General features: G+C 38.2%; 1 protein-coding gene across 1 annotated transcript; it reads left to right on the forward strand.

Moving 5' to 3' along the window:
* The first annotated feature begins 9,571 nt into the window (after nucleotides 1-9,571).
* Nucleotides 9,572-10,489, forward strand: LOC138420394 (olfactory receptor 4A47-like). Its single transcript, XM_069553582.1, has one exon. The coding sequence runs from the start codon at nucleotides 9,572-9,574 to the stop codon at nucleotides 10,487-10,489; it is 918 nt and encodes a 305-aa protein (XP_069409683.1).
* Nucleotides 10,490-19,374: the final 8,885 nt, after the last annotated feature.

The raw sequence follows: 19,374 nt of genomic DNA on the forward strand, positions 1-19,374 counted from the left end.
ATGAGAAATGCTGGGCTGGATGAAGCACAAGCTGGAATCAAGGTTGCCAGGAGAAATATCAATAACCTCAGACATGCAGATGACACCACCCTTATGGCAGAAAGTGAGGAAGAACTAAAGAGCCTCTTGATGAAAGTGAAAGAGGAGAGTGAAAAAGTTGGCTTAAAGCTCAACATTCAGAAAACTAAGATCATGGCATCTGGTCCCATCACTTCATGACAAATAGATGGAGAAATGATGGAAACAGTGGCTGACTTAATTTTTCTGGGCTCCAAAATCATTGCAGATGGTTTTGCAGCCATGAAATTAAAAGACACTTACTCCTTGGAAGGAAAGTTATGACCAACCTAGACAGCATATTAAAAAGCAGAGACATTAGTTTGCCAAAAAAGGTCTGTCTAGTCAAGGCTATGGTTTTTCCAGTAGTCATGTGTGGATGTGAGAGTTGGACTATAAAGAAAGCTGAGCGCCAAAGAATTGATGTTTTTGAAGTGTGGTGTTGGAGAAGACTCTTGAGAGTCCCTTGGACTGCAAGGAGATCCAACCAGTCCATCCTAAAGGAGATCAGTCCTGGGTGTTCATTGGAAGGACTGATGTTGAAGCTGAAGCTCCAATACTTCATATGAAGAGTTGACTCATTTGAAAAGACCCTGATGCTGGGAAAGATTCGGGGCAGGAGGAGAAGGGGATGACAGAGGATGAGATGGCTGGATGGCATCACCAACACAATGGACATGGGTTTGTGTGGATTCCGGGAGTTGGTGATGGATAGGGAGGCCTGGCGTGCTGCAGTTCATAGGGTCCCAAAGAGTCGGACATGACTGAGCGACTGAACTGAACTGAACTCAACTGATATTGCATTTAAAAGTATTTCCTCTTGTTTTGTAGGTTAACTGCTTCTAATATGTGAACTCAGCTCCTGTTCAGACTAGATGGAACTGAAGAACAGTATTTCTTAGTCCTATTGGGCCTCACTCTTTCTTTTTATATTTTGACAATGGTGGGCCACCTGCACATTATCATGACTAAAACTCTTAGTAAGACCTTGAACTCATAGACATAATACATGGGGCTGTGGGTGTGTGTTTTACTGCTGGTAGTGTCCTGGGTTGGAGGTTTTCTGCACTCAGTAATGCAACTTGACACTATTTATGGGTTCCCATTCTGTGGCTCCAAAGTCACTGATCACTTCATGTGTAGCATGAACACTTATTGAAACTCATATGTACTAACACCTATATTATTGGCCTCTTGAGTGAGTGAAGTCGCTCAGTCGTGTCCTACTCTTTGTGAGCCGGTGAACTGTAGCCTATCAGGCTTCTCTGTCCATGGGATTCTCCAGGCAAGAATACTGGAGTGGGTTACCATTTCCTTCTCCAGGGGATCTTCCCGACCCAGGGACTGAACCCGGGTCTCCCACATTGGAGGCAGATGCTTTACCCTCTGAGCCACCAGGGACGCCCTATTGGCCTCTTAGTGCTGGCCAGTGGAGGACTGATCTGCACTATTGTGTTTCTGCCCTTATTGATCGCCATGGAGTCATCCTGCACTCTCTGAAGAAGCTGAGTCAGGAGGGAGGCAGAAAGCCCTTCACATCTGTGGTTCCCACATCATTGTGATTGTCTGCTTTGTTCTTGTATTTTTATATATGGAAGACCTACTAAGACCTTCCCCATTAAAAAATAATTGAATGTATCTTATACAGTCATAACTCTCATACTGAACTCATTAATCTACATTAAAAATCTACTCAAAAATCTACATAAAAAATTCTGAATGACTAATGCTATAAATAAGCTCTGGAGAGGGAAAAAAGAGCAGACCAAGTTTTAAATTAGTGCATTACGCATTATGAAGTTGGTAAATTAGCATTAAGGCCAATCTTCTTAGAATGTAAAAGTCTTCATAAATTTGATACATACTTTCCATTTCTTTAACAGACTAATGCCAATTATAATTAAATTATATGTTCATGCTATTTATTAATAGCAATCCCCTGATGGCATATAAACTGACTAATATCTAGTTTATCACTGAGTCTTGAAAGGTAGCATACATTTAAACTAGGAAGTCAATAAATAACATGCCACAAATTAGTCAATGAAATTTTTATAGAGTTGCTAATTTTAAATTAATTTGTGTTTTCTTTTATTTTTTCTTATTCTTGTTTTTGTTGTTAGATTCTTATTTTTTATCTTCTTTCTATTTATTGTACTAGTTACAATATATTGTGTGTATAGAGTGTTTTTTCCTCAGTTTCATTTGTATTCATATAAAATTTTAGCATAATATTTATTTTAAGTTTTTAAATAAGAAAAATTCTATTCTAATAATGGAATTCATGCAAAATGAAATCATGTAGAATAAAACTTATCCGCATCGTAACCCAGATTCTTCCAGTCCTTTCAGGTGCAGTCACTATATTCTCTTTCTCAGATTGTTCGAGTTGTAATCTGCAAACACAAGCATATTTTCATTTATGTGTTTGTGTCTCTGCTTCAGTGTGTACATTTTTCACTTTACTGCACAGCCTCCTGGAGGTCTGTGCATGCCAGTTTACTTTAGATCCTAACTCAGGCTAGTGAGTTCCCACTACTTAGCTCTTTCATGCAGCTACACTAAAACTGATGCATCTGGTCATTTTCATGTTTTCTTCAGTTTTTTTCAATGTTTAATAATTCTGTGATGACGTTTTTAAATTTTGTCTGTATGAGTTCCAAGAAGTGGAATTGTTGAGTCAATTATTTTATGTATTTAAATTTTGATGTTTATAGTTATTGTCAGAATGTCATCTGTTTGGGTATCCTTAACATGTTTCAAGGCATTTATATTCCTTTTCCATGAACTGCTTATAAGTTACTTCATATATTTTCTTTGATTGCTGATCTTTTCCATTTGTTTTGGATAGTGTGGCCACTTTAACAATATTTTTCTTTATTCCTCCAATTCATGAACATTGGGCATCCTTCTTTATTCCTTTAATTTCTTTCATTGATGTCATATATTTTTCAGTTTACCAGACTTTCACTTCCATTATTTACTTTATTCCTATGTATGTTATTCTTATTGATACTATTTTAAATGGGATTAGTTTCTTAGTTTTCTTTTTATATATTTTATTGTTAAATATGTAAATACAACTCATTTTGGCAGGTTGATTTTCTACCCTGAAAATTTATTGGATTTATTTATTAAATCCAGCAATTTTGGTTCAGTCGTCTGTATTTTCTGTATAAAGATTATGCCTATTCTGTACAGTTTTAAATATTAATTTTTCTCATAGTACTATGTATTTGAGATTTATGCACATCCTTGTGTTTATCAATAGTTTGTTCATTTTATTGCTAATTAGCATTCCATTTTGTGGATGTATCACAGTCCTTTTAAGCTTTTCTTGATTAAGAGATATTTTGTCTGTTTCCAGCTATTTTAACTTATGATTAAAACTACTGTAAATATGCATGTAAACTTTTTATGAAACAGGCAAACAGGTTCAGAAAAAATAGGAAATAATTATTTTTGAGGTACTAGATATAAGAATTAAGTGGCAGTAATCACAGAGAGATGGAAATTTAGTTGAGTTCCAAATGTTTCCCTGTTTATTACTTTAAAAATGTTTCATGTTGTGGTACAGGGAAGGATACATCAAAAAAAAAATCCCAATAGACTTTCTGAGTTGAAGATATGAAGTTCAGGGTCTGAGGACACCAAGGCAGCAAAATTTATGAGAGTAAAATACTGCAGAGGATACAACTATAGTTCTGGAGTCTTGAGGGGGTTGTGGGAGAGAGAGAGAGATTATTCATTACTCAAGTTTCATCAGAGTACTGATCTGTGCTTGCATTTGAGGAAAATACCTGAGGCTGGAGGGAGATTTACCCAGATGGATTACAAAGAGGGCTTGGAGCTCACATTGGGCCAGGAATAGTGTTTATTCTCACCAGTTGGGAAACCTCATTGTTCACAGGGACAGTGCTGTTGGTTGAATACTCAGAAAGATTTTATATCAGTAGTGGGACATGATTACTCTTAGACTGAGCACTTCTCAGGATGTAACTCAAAAACCATATTAACAAGTTAAAAAAAAATCCCCAAAGAAAGCATCCAAAGGAATCAAAATAAGAATTATGTTCAGGATTTTGTGTATTTACTAATGTGAGAAATTGATCTAATTATTTTCCTTGTGATGCCCTTGTTAAGGGTTATTCTGGGGGCCTAAAATGCATTAGGAGGCATGTTCATTTTCTCCCTTCTGTGAAAGTGTTTATGTGGGATTGGTACCATTTATGGATTAGCTGTTATAGAACTGAATGATGAATGCCACATGAGAATGACATTTTGAAGGGGAAAGTAATTCTAAGCATTGATTTATTTCGATGATAGATTATTCCAGCTCTTAGTTATTTTGCTCTGTGTGATTGCAGAGTTGTCTTTTTCATAGCAGTGCTTCATTTTCTTTTCTTGGCAAGTATACTTCTGTGCTGTCTAGGTTGGTCATAACTTTCCTTCCAAGGAGTAAGCATCTTTTAATTTGATGGCTGCAGTCATCATCTGCAGTAATTTTGGAGCCCCCCCCCCCCCCCCCCAGATAAAGTCTGACACTGTTTCTAGTGTTTCCCCATCTATTTCCCATGAGGTGATGGGACCAGATGCCATGATCTTAGTTTTCTGAATGTTGAGCTTGAGTCTAGTCAAGGCTATGGTTTTTCCAGTGGTCATGTATGGATGTGAGAGTTGGACTCTGAAGAAAGCTGAGTGCCAAAGAATTGATGCTTTTGAAGTGTGGTGTTGGAGAAGACTCTTGAGAGTCCCTTGGACTTCAAGGAGATCCAACGAGTCCATTCTAAAGGAGATCAGTCCTGGGTGTTCTTTGGAAGGAATGATGCTAAAGCTGAAACTCCAGTACTTTGGCTACCTCATGGGAAGAGTTGACTCATTGGAAAAAACTCTGATGCTGCGAGGGATTGGGGGCAGGAGGAGAAGGGGATGACAGAGGATGAGATGGCTGGATGGCATCACTGACTCGGTGGATGTGAGTCTGGGTGAACTCCAGGAGTTGGTGATGGACAGGGAGGCCTGGCATACTGCAATTCATGTGGTCGCAAAGAGTCGGACATGACTGAGCGACTGAACTGAACTGAACTGAACTAATACTTCTGTGAATTCATTTATAATATCATTGTATCATCTTTTTTAAAAATTTAAATTTTATGATTGTATCATCTTTTTAAGATCTCGAAAATTGAGAGTGATGGCTCTTTCTTCAATATTTGTTTAAAATCTACCTTTTTAACCACTTTATTTATTTATTTTAAAATTTCATTTATATCACTGCATCTAGTCTTAGTTCCGCCTGCAGGATGTCCGTTGTCTCACGCAGGGTCATTCTTTGCTGCTGCTAAGTCGCTTCAGTCGTGTCCGACTCTGTGCGACCCCATAGACGGCAGCCCACCAGGCTCGCCTGTCCCTGGGATTCTCCAGGCAAGAACACTGGAGTGGGCTGCCATTTCCTTCTCCAATGAGGATCATTCTTTGCAGCGTGTCAACTCTCTGAGCTCACAGGCTCAGAAGTTGCGGCGGGAACTTACTTGCTCCAAATCCACTCCAGGATTCTTGCCTGGAAAATCCCAGGGATAGAGGTGCCCTGTGGGCTACAGTCCACGGTGTTGCAAAGAGTTGCACATGACTGAGTGACTTGGACACACACCCATGTGGGTCTACGTTCCCCAGCTAGGGCTTGAACCCAAATCCCCTGCACTGTGGGGATTCCTTGGTGACCCAGAGAGTAACGAATCTGCCTGCAGTGCGGGAGACCTGGGTTTCATCCCTGGGTGGGGAAGATTCCCTGGAGGAGGGCATGGCAACCCACTCCAATCTTCTTGCCTGGAGAATCCCGTGGACAGAGGGGTCTGGCAGACTATAGTCCATGGGGTCGCAAAAAGTCGGACATGACTGAACGAATAAGCACACAGCCCCTGCATGGTAAGGTGGATTATTAACTATTGGACCATCAGGGAATTTCCCCTCTCTTCAATCTTGATTCCGATAAATTTTTTTCTTTCGTTTTTTCTTAGTACATTTCTCTAGAAATGTATGATAAAGAATGTCTTTATGATCTTATACAAAGATTTCTTAACTAGAACAAAACAAAACAAAAACGAAGAAACGCTAACATTAAAATAGATTGTTGAAATTGGAAAAAAAAAATAAAGTTCAAAGACCTAACTATTGGATTTTTGGTCTTCCCAACCCAGGGATGGAACCCGGGTCTCCAGCATTGCATTCAGACGCTTTACCATCTGAGCCACATGTGTGAGTGCTCAGTTACCGGTTTTAAATAGATTTATTATTTTTAATGAATTATTCTTTAAATGATGTCTGTGTTCTCAGTACTGTTTCAAACTACAATGCTCTCTAGGTTTATTTTAATTTTTGTTTTCTAGTATCTTGAGACAAAAGCTGAGTTCATTTCTTATAATATTTATTGTTTTCTAATATTTGCATGTAAAGAAAACTACATTTCTTTCTAAGCACTCATTTAGTTGCATCCAGTTAATATATATATATAGCATATTATCCTTTATGTGTGTGTGTCTGTGTGTGTATATATATATATATATATAATTTTTATTCTAGATATGCATGTTCAGTCGTGTTTGACTCTTTGTGACCCAATGGACTCATGGACTGCAGCCCACCAGCCCCTCTGTCCATGAGACTTCCCAGGCAGCAATACTGGAGCAGGTTGTTTTCTTTTAGTCCAAGGAATCTTCCTGACCCAGGGATCAAACCAGCGTCTCTTGCAACTCTTGTACTGGGAGGCAAATTCTTTACCACTAACACTACCTGGGAAGTCTCGCTTTTTAGATACCTTTAATATAGATTATTTTATATAATGTGTATCATTATCTTTCTGTAGAAAATGTCTGAAAACTTACACAGGTAATTTTAGGCTTGTATTGCTTAATTTGTAAATGAAAAATATTATATTTTTCTTTTATTTATAAGTATATATTTACATATATGCTATATACATATATGATGTAAATACATGCTATATGATTGAAAACTTTAAAAATGTACAGCAACGTCTGTCACAGCTTAGGGTCTTTTCTACTTTGGCAAAGGCCCCATGAGCACTTGGAGATAAATGGAATAATCCCATAAATGTCTTCTTTCACCATTTTAATACTAAAACAGAGTCTATCAATTTGTCTGTCTGAAATCATATGACAACTTTTATCTCTATTTGAAATAAACCTTAAATAACTTATTCTGAAGTTAACATTAATAATATTTGGAAATAAATTCAGATGTTATCTTCAAAGATAAAGCTTAAACTTAAAACTATTTGCCAATTTTTAAGGTTTGATTTAAGCTAGAAAGTTTTTACATATTTCATTTCTGTCCAGATTTAATTTTCCCTTTTGGTGATATGGTCTCAATTTACACTTTATGAATTTTCCCCCAGAGGACAGGATTCTATAAGTCCTGTTCCACATGATGATTGTTCTGGTACCATCTCTGGAGATAAAGACTCTACCCTCAAAATTATGATTAAAGTTCCAATGAATTTAATTAGACAAAAATCACCCTTGGAGATGTGCCTGCTGGATGCCTCACCTGTATGTACTGTGGTTAAATACGGACCACGTGTTGAGAGCACTTTGCCTTTACCCGAGGAGCGTTTGTTTGCAGCAGCAATCACATGACAGACTTCTACTAGAACTGAAACGATGGACTCAGAACATAATGAAGGGTATGTGTGAAACTTCCCATCCTTCAAGAAGCCCCAAATTCAACAATGCTGTTTGAAGACAGGACAATATAAGTGAGAATCAAAATGTTGCAAAGTCCATTTCACTTTCACTGGGACAGACACAAGCAGCAAATTTATTTTTTTCACTTTAAACAATCCTTACCTAATCTGCAGTTTTCTCTCTCTCTCTTTCTCTGAATTAAAATGGTGATTTAACATTTGTTTGTTATCAGGACAAATTCTGACGGTAGTAAACATTTTGAGTTTCTTTTCACAATCAAGATTCAGAGTGCCTTAGGTAACAGGACATTCATATTCATTTTGAAAATTCCAATAATTGAAAAGTATTTTTTTTCCTGAATGTCTGAGATGAATTACACGTCCTGCAAGACTGACTCAGAATCCAGTGATGCTGCATGTACTTTGCTCATTATTTTGCCAGAGACGGCGTCAGTGCATAAAGGACTAGAGAGACGGCACCAGAACTCAGAACATGGATTGAGTAACTTTCATCTCCTGCAGGTAACCCAGGAAGTGTATTCAGACACAAAATTCTTAACGAGGCTTTCTGTTTTATGAGAGCACATTGGTGGAGTGAGAATTCAATCCTTTAAGAGTTTTCCTTTGTGATTTTCATAATCAGCCATGTTAGGATTCCTTCATGATTATTAAGTATGTAAAATTGATCCTATTAAGCAATACACCTTTTGGGTAATTTCATGTTCTAATGATCTGAAATAAATTTACCTTCCAGAAAGTACTCTTAGAAATTAATTTCAAGGTTAATGACTTGACAATATTTTCATTTCAGATATTTACAAATCTGACCCTACTTTCAATTTTTATGTTCTCTAAACATGGCATGTTAATCTGCTAAAGTTAATTGATGAGGTAGCATCCATATATTTTGACTGATTGACTTCCAAGAACTCAAGCAAATACTGTACTAAGCAAGCTGTGACTTCAAGTCTTACTTTTCTGTTCACAGATGAGCTTCAGCATCCTATCATATGTTTGTTGGTCATTAGAGGCATTTTTCCTCTAACTTTTTGTTGATATTTTAATTTATTTCATATTTTTGTCTTTTGTTAGTTAACTCTTACAGATCTTTACTTTTGATAATAACTCTGTGCACATCATCTCACATGTGTATCTTCAGACTTTTTTGTCCAGTGGTGTTTTGTTATACTTTCCTAAGTCCTTAAAATATTTGAAATTGTCAGATATATTTATTTGAGATTAACTGATTGGTTAAGAAGTTTCTTCCAACCCTAGAAGGAGGAAAGTCACCTCTTTCATGAAATGGACATTAAATCTTGGTTTACTTTAAAAAAATTTTTTTTTAATTTTTTTGCTTTACAATACTGTATTGGTTTTGCTGTACATTGACATGAATCCACCACAGGTATACATGAGTTCCCAACCCTGAACCCCCCTCCCACCACCCTCCCCATCTTGCTTTACTTCTTTTTAAAACTTTAATCAGCTTTTATTTTTGTTTGAGATATTAGCTATATATACAATTTAAAGTTTCTAGATAGAAAATTAGTTGCAGGACTTCACTTACTTAATATTCTTTTCCCACATTTTTTTTTTTAAAATTCACCTGCTTATCTATTAGTTTGTGGTCAAGGAAGATGATTTAATCAGCCTTCTATTATAATATTGGAAAGTACCCAAACATAATAAACCACAAGGACTGTTTGTTGAATAAGAAACAAATTATTGCAAGATTTTAGGAAGTCACTTTTGCTAATTGTATTTATAGATAATGCTGTCCTGGACTTTGGAATAAGACATACAGAAGAACCTATGGAACAAAGGGAAAATGTAACTGAGTTTGTCCTCTTGGGGCTCACTCAGAGTGTCCAGGGGCAGAGAATTTTATTTGTCGTGTTCTTGCTCATCTACACGGTGACCATGGTGGGCAACCTACTCATTGTCCTGACGGTGGTACTCAGCCCAACACTGGATGCCCCTATGTACTTCTTTCTTGGCTACTTGTCATTTATGGATGCTTTTTATTCTACTTCAGTCACCCCGAATACAATTATAGACTTACTGTATGAGAAGAAAACCATTTCATTTCAAGCTTGCATGACCCAGCTGTTTACAGAGCATCTGTTTGGTGGTGCTGAGGTTTTTCTCCTGGTTGTCATGACCTATGACCGCTACCTGGCCATCTGCAGACCCTTGCATTATTTGACAATCATGAATCAGAGAGTGTGTGTTCTGATGCTGCTATTGGCTTGGGTTGGTGGGTTTTTACATGCTCTACTTCATATAATTTTTTTTTACAACCTTCCATTCTGTGGCCCTAATGTCATTGACCACTTTGGGTGTGACACGTATCCTTTGTTAAAGCTGGCCTGCACTGACACCCACATTACTGCCATCACAGTAGTTGCCAACGATGGGGCCATCTGTGTGACCATCTTCACACTCTTACTCATCTCCTGTGGGGTCATCCTGCGCTCCTTGAAGAATCTCAGTCGGGAAGGGAAGCATAAAGCCTTGTCCACCTGTGGCTCCCACATCACTGTGGTGGTCCTCTTCTTTGTGCCCTGTATTTTTACGTATGTGAGACCGCCTGTTACCTTACCCATTGATAAATACTTTGCTGTGTTTTACACCATTGTCACCCCTATGCTGAACCCTCTAATCTATACTCTGAGAAATGGAGAGATGCAAAATGCCATGAAAAAGCTCTGGATCAGGAAAAAACAATGAAGCAGCTGCAAAATATATTACTTATTTTCAACAAACAATTGCTCTTTCAATGAGCAAGGAAAGTCATGTTTTGTTTTGTTTTGTTTTTTTACTGTAATAAATGTCTCCTCAGTTTAAATAACTTGGGTATGATGGAAAAGGTTCATCATTTGAATACTTCCAGTCTACTTCTGCTTTATTGACTATGCCAAAGTGTTTGACTGTGTGGATCACAATAAACTGTGGAAAATTCTGAAAGAGATGAGAATACAAGACCACCTGACCTGCTTCTTGAGAAACACGTATGCAGGTCAGGAAGCAACAGTTAGAACTGGACATGGAACAACAGACTGGTTCCAAATAGGAAAAGGAGTACATTAAGGCTGTATATTGTCACCTTGCTTATTTAACTTAAATGCAGAGTACATCATGAGAAACACTGGGATGGAAGAAGCACAAGCTGGAATCAAGATTGCCAGGAGAAATATCAATAACCTCAGATATGCAGATGACACCACCCTTATGGCAGAAAGTGAAGAAGAATTGAAGAGCCTCTTGATGAAAGTGAAAGAGGAGAGTGAAAAAGTTGGCTTAAAGCTCAACATTCAGAAAACTAAGATCATGGCATCTGGTCCCATCACTTCATGACAAATAGATGGGGAAATAGTGGAAACAGTGGCTGACATTATTTTGGGGGGCTCCAAAATGACTGCAGATGGTGACTGCAGCCATGAAATTAAAAGACGCTTACTTCTTAGAGGGAAAGTTATGACCAACCTAGACAGCATATTCAAAAGCAGAGGTATTACTTTGCCAACAAAGATCTATCTAGTCAAGGCTATGGTTTTTCCAGCGGTCATGTATGGATGTGAGAGTTGGACTATAAAGAAAGCTGAGGGCTGAAAAATTGATGCTTTTGAAGTGTGGTGTTGGAGTAGACTCTTGAGAGTCCCTTGGACTGCAAGGAGATCCAACCAGTCCATCCTAAAGGAGATCAGTCCTGGGTGTTCATTGGAAGGACTGATGTTGAAGCTGAAACTCCAATCCTTTCGCCACCTGAGGCGAAGAGCTGACTCATTTGAAAAGACTCTGATGCTGGGAAAGATTGAGGGCAGGAGGAAAAGGGGATGACAGAGGATGAGATGGCTGGATGGCATCACCAACTCGATGGACATGGGTTTGGGTATACTCCAGGTTTGGTGATGGACAGGGAGGCCTGGCGCTCTGTGGTTCATGGAGTCGCAAAGAGTCGGACACAACTGAGCGACTGAACTGAACTGAATGATCAAAATAAGCTTATAAAATTTTCATATTTTCCTAATGCAAAGTATATATTTAGTTTGAAATACATTTTTATGATTTCCACAATTTGGAGGAAAATATATATGGTTTGGTGGTATAAAATATCTCTACTGAAGCGATAGATTTGTGTTTTATATGATGAGTTATGCTGCAGCTAATACTGCAAATTTTTTTTTAATTAAGGAAAGGTTTTCTCATGTTTTTCTCTTCAGAAATATATTATTCTTCAGAATAGAGCTCATTATAGATTTCAGGAAAAATAATATAAAAAATATGTTAAAAACTTGGTTTATTCCTCTATACACAAAGACATTCCATATTAATATTTGAAGTAGATTTCTTATTTCTCTCTCTGTGAGATTCTTTATATACATTATTTTATTTCTATTGTTTAGCACGTTAATGTTGAAGAAGAACATTTCAGTCATAATATTATTGAGGAGGTTATGTTTGTAAAAATAATCTGAAAGACTAAAGTTTTATACAGAAAAATAAACAAACCTTACTCAATATTCCAACTGGGTAATCATGTCATTGCCTCATTTTTGTCAGCTTTGTTTGAGTTATGCTTTCATAAAGGTGGCTCATTCCACTTTCCAGATACTTTAGAATACCTGGTGAAACCCTGGATACATTTTCAGTATCCTGGTCACCTTTTTTGCTTACATAACCTTCTGCAGAGACCCAGGCACATGGGTCTCTCTTATATGTAAATTTAGCACAATCCATCATCCCTGCACTTTAAATATTCAGTTTGGAACTTGACACTAACTATTTGGGGTTATATCATTGTTAAGAAAGATTCTGACAATATATACCATTATTATCTCTCATTAATATAATAGAGATTTCTAGGTATTACTATAATAGAGATTGCTGATATTAATATAATAGAGATTGCCAGGATATATTGTTTCATTTGACAGAAACAGCGTTCATAAAATCCTCCTCTGAATCAGGCTTGAAACAAAATACTATCTGCCTCTAACACGGTCAGCGCATGTGGTCAAAGAAGATTATCATTTTGCCTCTCTTGTTTACTCTGGTTCATGAGGCGCTAAGGCTATGGGGTGATGAGTGCTTTTTACTAGTAAATCACACGGTGTGAGAAGTCTCATATCCTGATTTTAATCCCTATTACCTGAAAATTTCTCATATTATCTCAGTGAAAGTGCTAGTCACTCAGTCGTGTCCAACTCTTTGCGACCCTGTGGACTGGGGTCCATGTGTAGCTCATGAGGTTACTCTGTCCATGGAACTCTCCAGGCAAGAATATTGGAGTGGGTTGCCATTTCCTTCTTCAGGGGAACTTCCTGACCCAGGGACCAAACCCGTGTCTCCTGAATTACACACAGATTCTTTACCATCTGAGCCATCAGGGAAGCCCTTTATTATCTCAAAGTCTTCTCAAATAAAATACTAATCACCAAATAATAACAAGCATTTGGGTTTATCAGAACTTATGTAATTTATTTCTCCACTTTGGGATGTTGCTACAGGCTGAAAGTTTACTTTCCTCTTCAAAATCATAAGTTAAACCCTTTCTAGTGTGATGGTATTGGGAAGGGGGCCCTTTGGGTAATGCTGCTGCTGCTGCTGCTAAGTCGCTTCAGTTGTCCGACTCTGTGCAACCCCATACACGTGGGCCCACTGTCTCTGGGATTCTCCAGGCAAGAACACTGGAGTGGGTTGCCATTTCCTTCTCCAATGCATGAAAGTGAAAAGCGAAAGTGAAAAGCAAAAGTGAAGTCGCTCAGTCGTGCCCAACTCTTAGCGACCCCATGGACTGCAGCCCACCAGGCTCCTCCGTCCATGAGTAGGTCATAAAAGTTTCACCCTGATGAGTGGAATTGATGCCCTTATAAAGAAACATCAGAGAGTTCCCTTAACTCTTTGGCGTGGGAGGACACAGGAAAAAGAAAAAAAAATTCTGTATGTGAACTAGGGACAGGACCTCACCAGATATGGAATCTGTCAGCGCCTTAGCCTTGGACTTCCTAGCCTCCAAACCACTGAAAAATAAATACATATTGCTTAATCTTCTAGTCTATGCTAGTGCTGAGTCGCTTCAGTCGTGTCCGACTCTGTGCGACCCCATGGACTGCAGCCCACCAGACTCCGCCTTCCCTGGGATTCTCCAGGCAAGAACACTGGAGTGGGTGGCCATTTCCTTCTCCAATGCATGAAAGTGAAAAGTGAAAGTGAAGTCGCTCAGTTGTGTCCAATTCCTAGCGACCCCATGGACTGCAGCCCACCAGGCTCCTCTGTCCATGGGATTTGCCAGGCAAGAGCACTGGAGTGGGGTGCCATTGATGTTCCATAAAAGCAGGCCATATGCAAAGTATACCAAGACATATGTTTAGTTAATTTTAAAACTTGTGTAGTTATTTCAAGTAATAAGATAAAAATATTTGCTAACTCTCTATGTTCCTTCGTCTATGAGCTTCCTGAAGTCAGGGACATTGTTCTGTCTTTGTATTTTCTATTTTTTGCACAGTGTATGGGACATAGAATCTACGCTATAGTTTTGTCAATTATCAGAATTATTGATCTATTGGAGTGAGAATATCTACTGAAAGGTTATGATGAACTCCTTTTACATTAAATATACTCACAAATATTACTATTCTTTGACATCTCTTGCAAACATTTATTCTATTGTTTATGTTAAATTTAAGTGTTTTATAGATAAGTCTTATTTTCATATTTTTCCTTTTTATTTCTTCTATCACATTACTTTTGAAAAGTTTCATTTCCTAGCAATTATTTTAACGTTTTAACCTCTTTTTTTAAAAAAGAAACTTGGATGGACCGAGAGAGTATCATAGCAAAGTAAGTCAGAAAAAGAAAGACAAATAGCATACAATATCATTCATATGTGGAATCTAAACTGTAACACAAACAAAATTTTCTACAGGATAGAAAGGGACTAAAGACACAGAAAACTGAGTTGTGGTTGCTAAGGGATTATTTGGGGAGAGGGGTGGATTGAGAAGTTAGGATTAGCAGATGGTGGTTATTATGTATGCATTGTATAGGCAACAAGGTCCTACTGTATAGCACAGGGAACAATATTCAATGTTCTGTGATAAAGCAATAAAACACGACTCTGTGGGAGAGGGAAAGGGTGGGATGATTTGGGAGAATGGCATTGTAACATGTGTAATATCATATATGAAACAAATCACCGGTCCAGATCTGATGCATGATACTGGATGCTTGGGGCTGGTGCACTGGGATGACCCAGAGGGATGGTATGGGAAGGGAGGAGGAAGAGGGGTTCAGGATGGGGAACACGTGTATACCTGTGGTGGATTCATGTTGATGTATGGCAAAACCAATATAGTATTGTAATTAACCTCTAATGAAATAAATTTAAATTAAAAAAGATATATGAAAAAGAGTGTTTGTGTATATATATATATATATATATGTATAGCTAAGTCACTTTGCTGTGTAGCAAAAACTAAAGCATTGTAAATCAATTACCCTTCAATAAAAGAAATAAAAATTCAATCATTCATTAACAATCTAGAATTTACTTTTACTTGTGATAGGGAAATATTTAAGCTTATTTTCCCCCAACAAGTAAAATAATCTATCAACATAATCATTAATTTCAATTAACGACAATTTTCTTTTTACTATGTGAGGTATTACATCTCTAGAAGGCTGAATTCTGGGGAACTTGCTCTTTCTCATCACTCTCCTCCTTTGCTACCTTCTCCTCCTGCTCTAAACATCAGGCTCATTTTGAAAAGTTTGCAAAGTTCTCATAAAATATATTTAGCTTGTCATGACACTATATGTTTATTTTGATGAAAATTACATGTTTTAATAAATATTATATTTTCTCATCCAGAAAAAGACACATATCATAAAGTATTCAATGATGTCTCAACAAAAATTTGTAAGTGTCTCCATAGAGTGTATACAAATCTTGTCTTTTCGTTTTCTTATAGAAAAGGATGACTCTCTTATTTGCATTTGATTTACTGACACATTTTCAATGAACAGCTCAGAGAAGAGTCAGTGTCTTTTTCTGGTGTGAATTATAGCTTATTTCTAAAGGTCACAGGCATATCAGTCAGTTCAGGTGAGTCGCTCAGTCATGTCCGACTCTTGTAACCCCCATGGATTGGAGCAGGCCAGGCTCCCCTGTCCATCAACAACTCCCGGAGTTTACTCAGACTCATGTCCATTGAGTCGGTGATGCCATCGAACCATCTCACCCTCTGTTGTCCCCTTCTCCTCCTGACTTCAATCTTTCCCAGCATCAGGGTCTTTTCTGATGAGTCAGTTTTTCACATCAGGTGGCCAAAGTATTGGAGTTTCATCTTGAGCATCAGTCCTTCCAATGAATATTCAGGTCTGAAGTCCTTGAGGATTGACTGGTTTGATCTCCTTGCAGTCCAAGGGACTCTCAAGAGTCTTCTCCAACACCACAGTTCAAAAGCATCAATTCTTTGGCACTCGGTTTTCTTTAGAGTCCAACCCTACATCCATACATAACCACTGGAAAAACCGTAGCTTAGACTAGACAGACCTTTGCTGTCTCTGTAATGTAATGTCTCTGCTTTTTAATATGCTGTCTAGGTTGGTCATAGCTTTTCTTCCAAGGAGCAAGTGTCTTTTAATTTCATGGCTGCAATCACCATCTGCAGTGATTTTGAAGTTCCCCAAAATAAAGTCCGTCACGGTTTCCCTTGTTTCCCCATCTATTTGCCATAAAGTGATGGAACCAGATGCCATGATCTTAGTTTTCTGAATGTTGAGCTTTATGCCAACTTTTTCACTCTTGTCTTTCATCAAGAAGTTCTTTAGTTCTTTGCATTCTGCCATAAGTGTGGTGTCATTTGAGTATCTGAGGTTATTGATATTTCTCCCAGCAATCTTGATTCCAGCCTGTGCTTCACCCAGCCCAGCATTTCACATGATGTACTCTGCACATAAGTTAAATAAGCAGGGTGACAATATACAGCCTTGACACACTCCTTTTCTTATTTGGAACCAGTCTGTTCCATGTCTGGTTCTAACTATTGCTTCTTGACCTGCAAACATATTTCTCAGGAGGCAGATAAGGTGGTATGGTATTCCCATCTCTTGAAGTATTTTCCAGTTTGTTGTGGTCCACACAGTCAAATACTTTGGCATAGTCAATAAGACAGACGTAGATGTTTCTCTGGAGCTCTTTTTTGATAGTCCAGTGGATCTTGGCTATTTGATCTCTGGTTCCTCTCTCTTTTCTAAATCCAGCTTGAACATCTGGAAGTTTGTAGTTCACATACTGTTAAAGCCTGGCTTGGAGAATTTTGAGAATTACTTTGCTAGTGTGTGGGATGAGTGTAATTGTGTGGTAGTTTGAACATTATTTGGCATTGCCTTTCTTTGGGATTATCCAAACATTCCTAGGCCTATATCCAACAGTACACATGTAGGTATCCCACCACACTCTCAGATCTGTATCCAATCTCATGTGAATCTCTATGGCAAGTTGTAACTACATATTCAATGTTATTTAGGTATCTATTCAATTGAACACACACAGGTCTATATCTGACAATATATAGTTAGTAAGTGAACTAGTGAATATGCTTATAATTGTTACAGATTTTGTCTAGAATGGTGTTGATTTTGATCTGTGATTTCCAGATATTGGGAGATCCTTCCTCTATATGTTGTTGGTTATTTGCAAAAATTTGGTAATGTATGCCTCTGTGAGTAGACTTGAGATGTTTTCCTTTTCCCTCTGCCTGTTTGCTTTAAAAGTTGGAGACTCTGGGCTACTGTTAATCAGCCCTAGTCCAATAATAGCACACAGAGTGGTCTGTCAGTGAAATTTTCTGCAGGTCTTTGAATGAGCATTTCTAGCACCATGGGTTGGAATAGTCATAAAATGTCATTAATACCATATCTGAATTTAAGACCCTGGAGGAGCCTTGCCAACTGGAAATTGGCACTTGTTGTCAGCTTCTGCAAGGATTAAGTTGATGGTCACCATAGTCACTGACCCTCAAAACTCTCTGAAAGGGATTCAGGGAAAAGATTTGGAATGAGGCAATCTGTGCTCTGAGAAAAGCTGGCAGAATAGGCCTTCAAATAGATATTTTCAGAAGATTTTATGAGCCACAAATCTTACATCTTCTCATGTCTAAAAAAGTACTGAAATCATTAACAGTAACATCTGCTTCAGACATTAGGAAGGAAATAAATTTGAAAGTCAAAATGGGATAACTGAAGCTCAGATAGCAAAGGTAAAATTAGATGGCTATTGCAGATTTCAGACACATTCCTGTATTGCTGAGGACTTAGATTTTCTGAGCTGTGTCAGATTAGGGGATGGCACTGGTCACTGGTCACTGGTAGCTGCAACCTTATGATTTCAAGGTATCCTCTTGTAACTATTAAGATCTTCTACACTAAAATTGTTTTAGATCAGATATTAACGAAAAAGAGGAGACATATGTAGAACTCCTGTCATATGTGTGTGTGTGTGTGTGTATATAAATATATATATATATAAATATAAACACCACATCAGAAGTTAAAACCTACTGAGGGCTTCCCTGGTGGCTCAGAGGTTAAAGCATCTGCCTGCAATGTGGGAAACCTGGGTTCGATCCTGGGTCAGGAAGATCCCCTGGAGAAGGAAATGGCAACCCACTCCAGTATTCTTGCCTGGTGAATCCCATGGAAGGAGGAGCCTGGCGAGCTACAGTCCACGGGGTCACAGAGTCGGACACGACTGAGCAACTTCACTTCACTTAGATAAAGTTAAACAACTGGCTACCTGGCTGCAAGTCTCCCTTGAGTGTCAGGTCCAGATAGACTTATTCTTCTAAATCCCCAAGTGATTGAGTTCTTAACCATACTAAACTCAACTTGGAAGTCAGGAATATTTCAATCTGATATTCACTCCATGAATTGCGGCAGAACTATGCCCCATTTCAGCTGGAAGTAGCCAGAACTTTTGTCTCCCCATTCCCTGAAAGACTTAGGGAAGGTTAACCTACTGGGAAATTAAAAGGCATCTCCCATAAAACCGAGTTCCTCTGCTAAGTTTGACTGATGTCTCTATCCTAAGTGATTATTCCATTTTTTCCCAACACTTTTTCTCCTCAAGATTGATGAATATCAGAGAAAAGGGAGAATTGTTACTGAGCAAAGCTGTGTGGGGCTCCTGGGCATAAAAACCTCCATGTGTCCCTCATTTCTTTGATTACAGAAAATTGATTTCATTCAACATCGCTGACCTTCCCTGAGTTCCAAATGGAAGATTCAAGCAGTTGTTAATTAGGTAAGGAAGAGGGTGTGAGACAAGGGAAAAGCAAGCAGTCAAGGAAATAATAGTCAGTCTTGGGGAAGATCCTAATTCCCCATCAAGGGATACACACATCAACTTTGAGCTGTTCTGCAGAGACTGAAACCCCCACCAGGTGGGAGAAGTTTACGATGGTATGCTGCCCACACGCAGTTGACCCTAGACCAGTTGGAACCAGAAAGTTGGTGATGCTGACTCCCACTTACCTCACCACCAACCAATCAGAATAATGTCCACTAGCTGATCACATTTTTTTGAACCATTGCTATAAAACTTCTCACTA

Source organism: Ovis canadensis, chromosome 15 (genome assembly GCF_042477335.2).
Source record: "Ovis canadensis isolate MfBH-ARS-UI-01 breed Bighorn chromosome 15, ARS-UI_OviCan_v2, whole genome shotgun sequence".
In the NCBI taxonomy this organism is placed as follows: domain Eukaryota; kingdom Metazoa; phylum Chordata; class Mammalia; order Artiodactyla; family Bovidae; genus Ovis; species Ovis canadensis.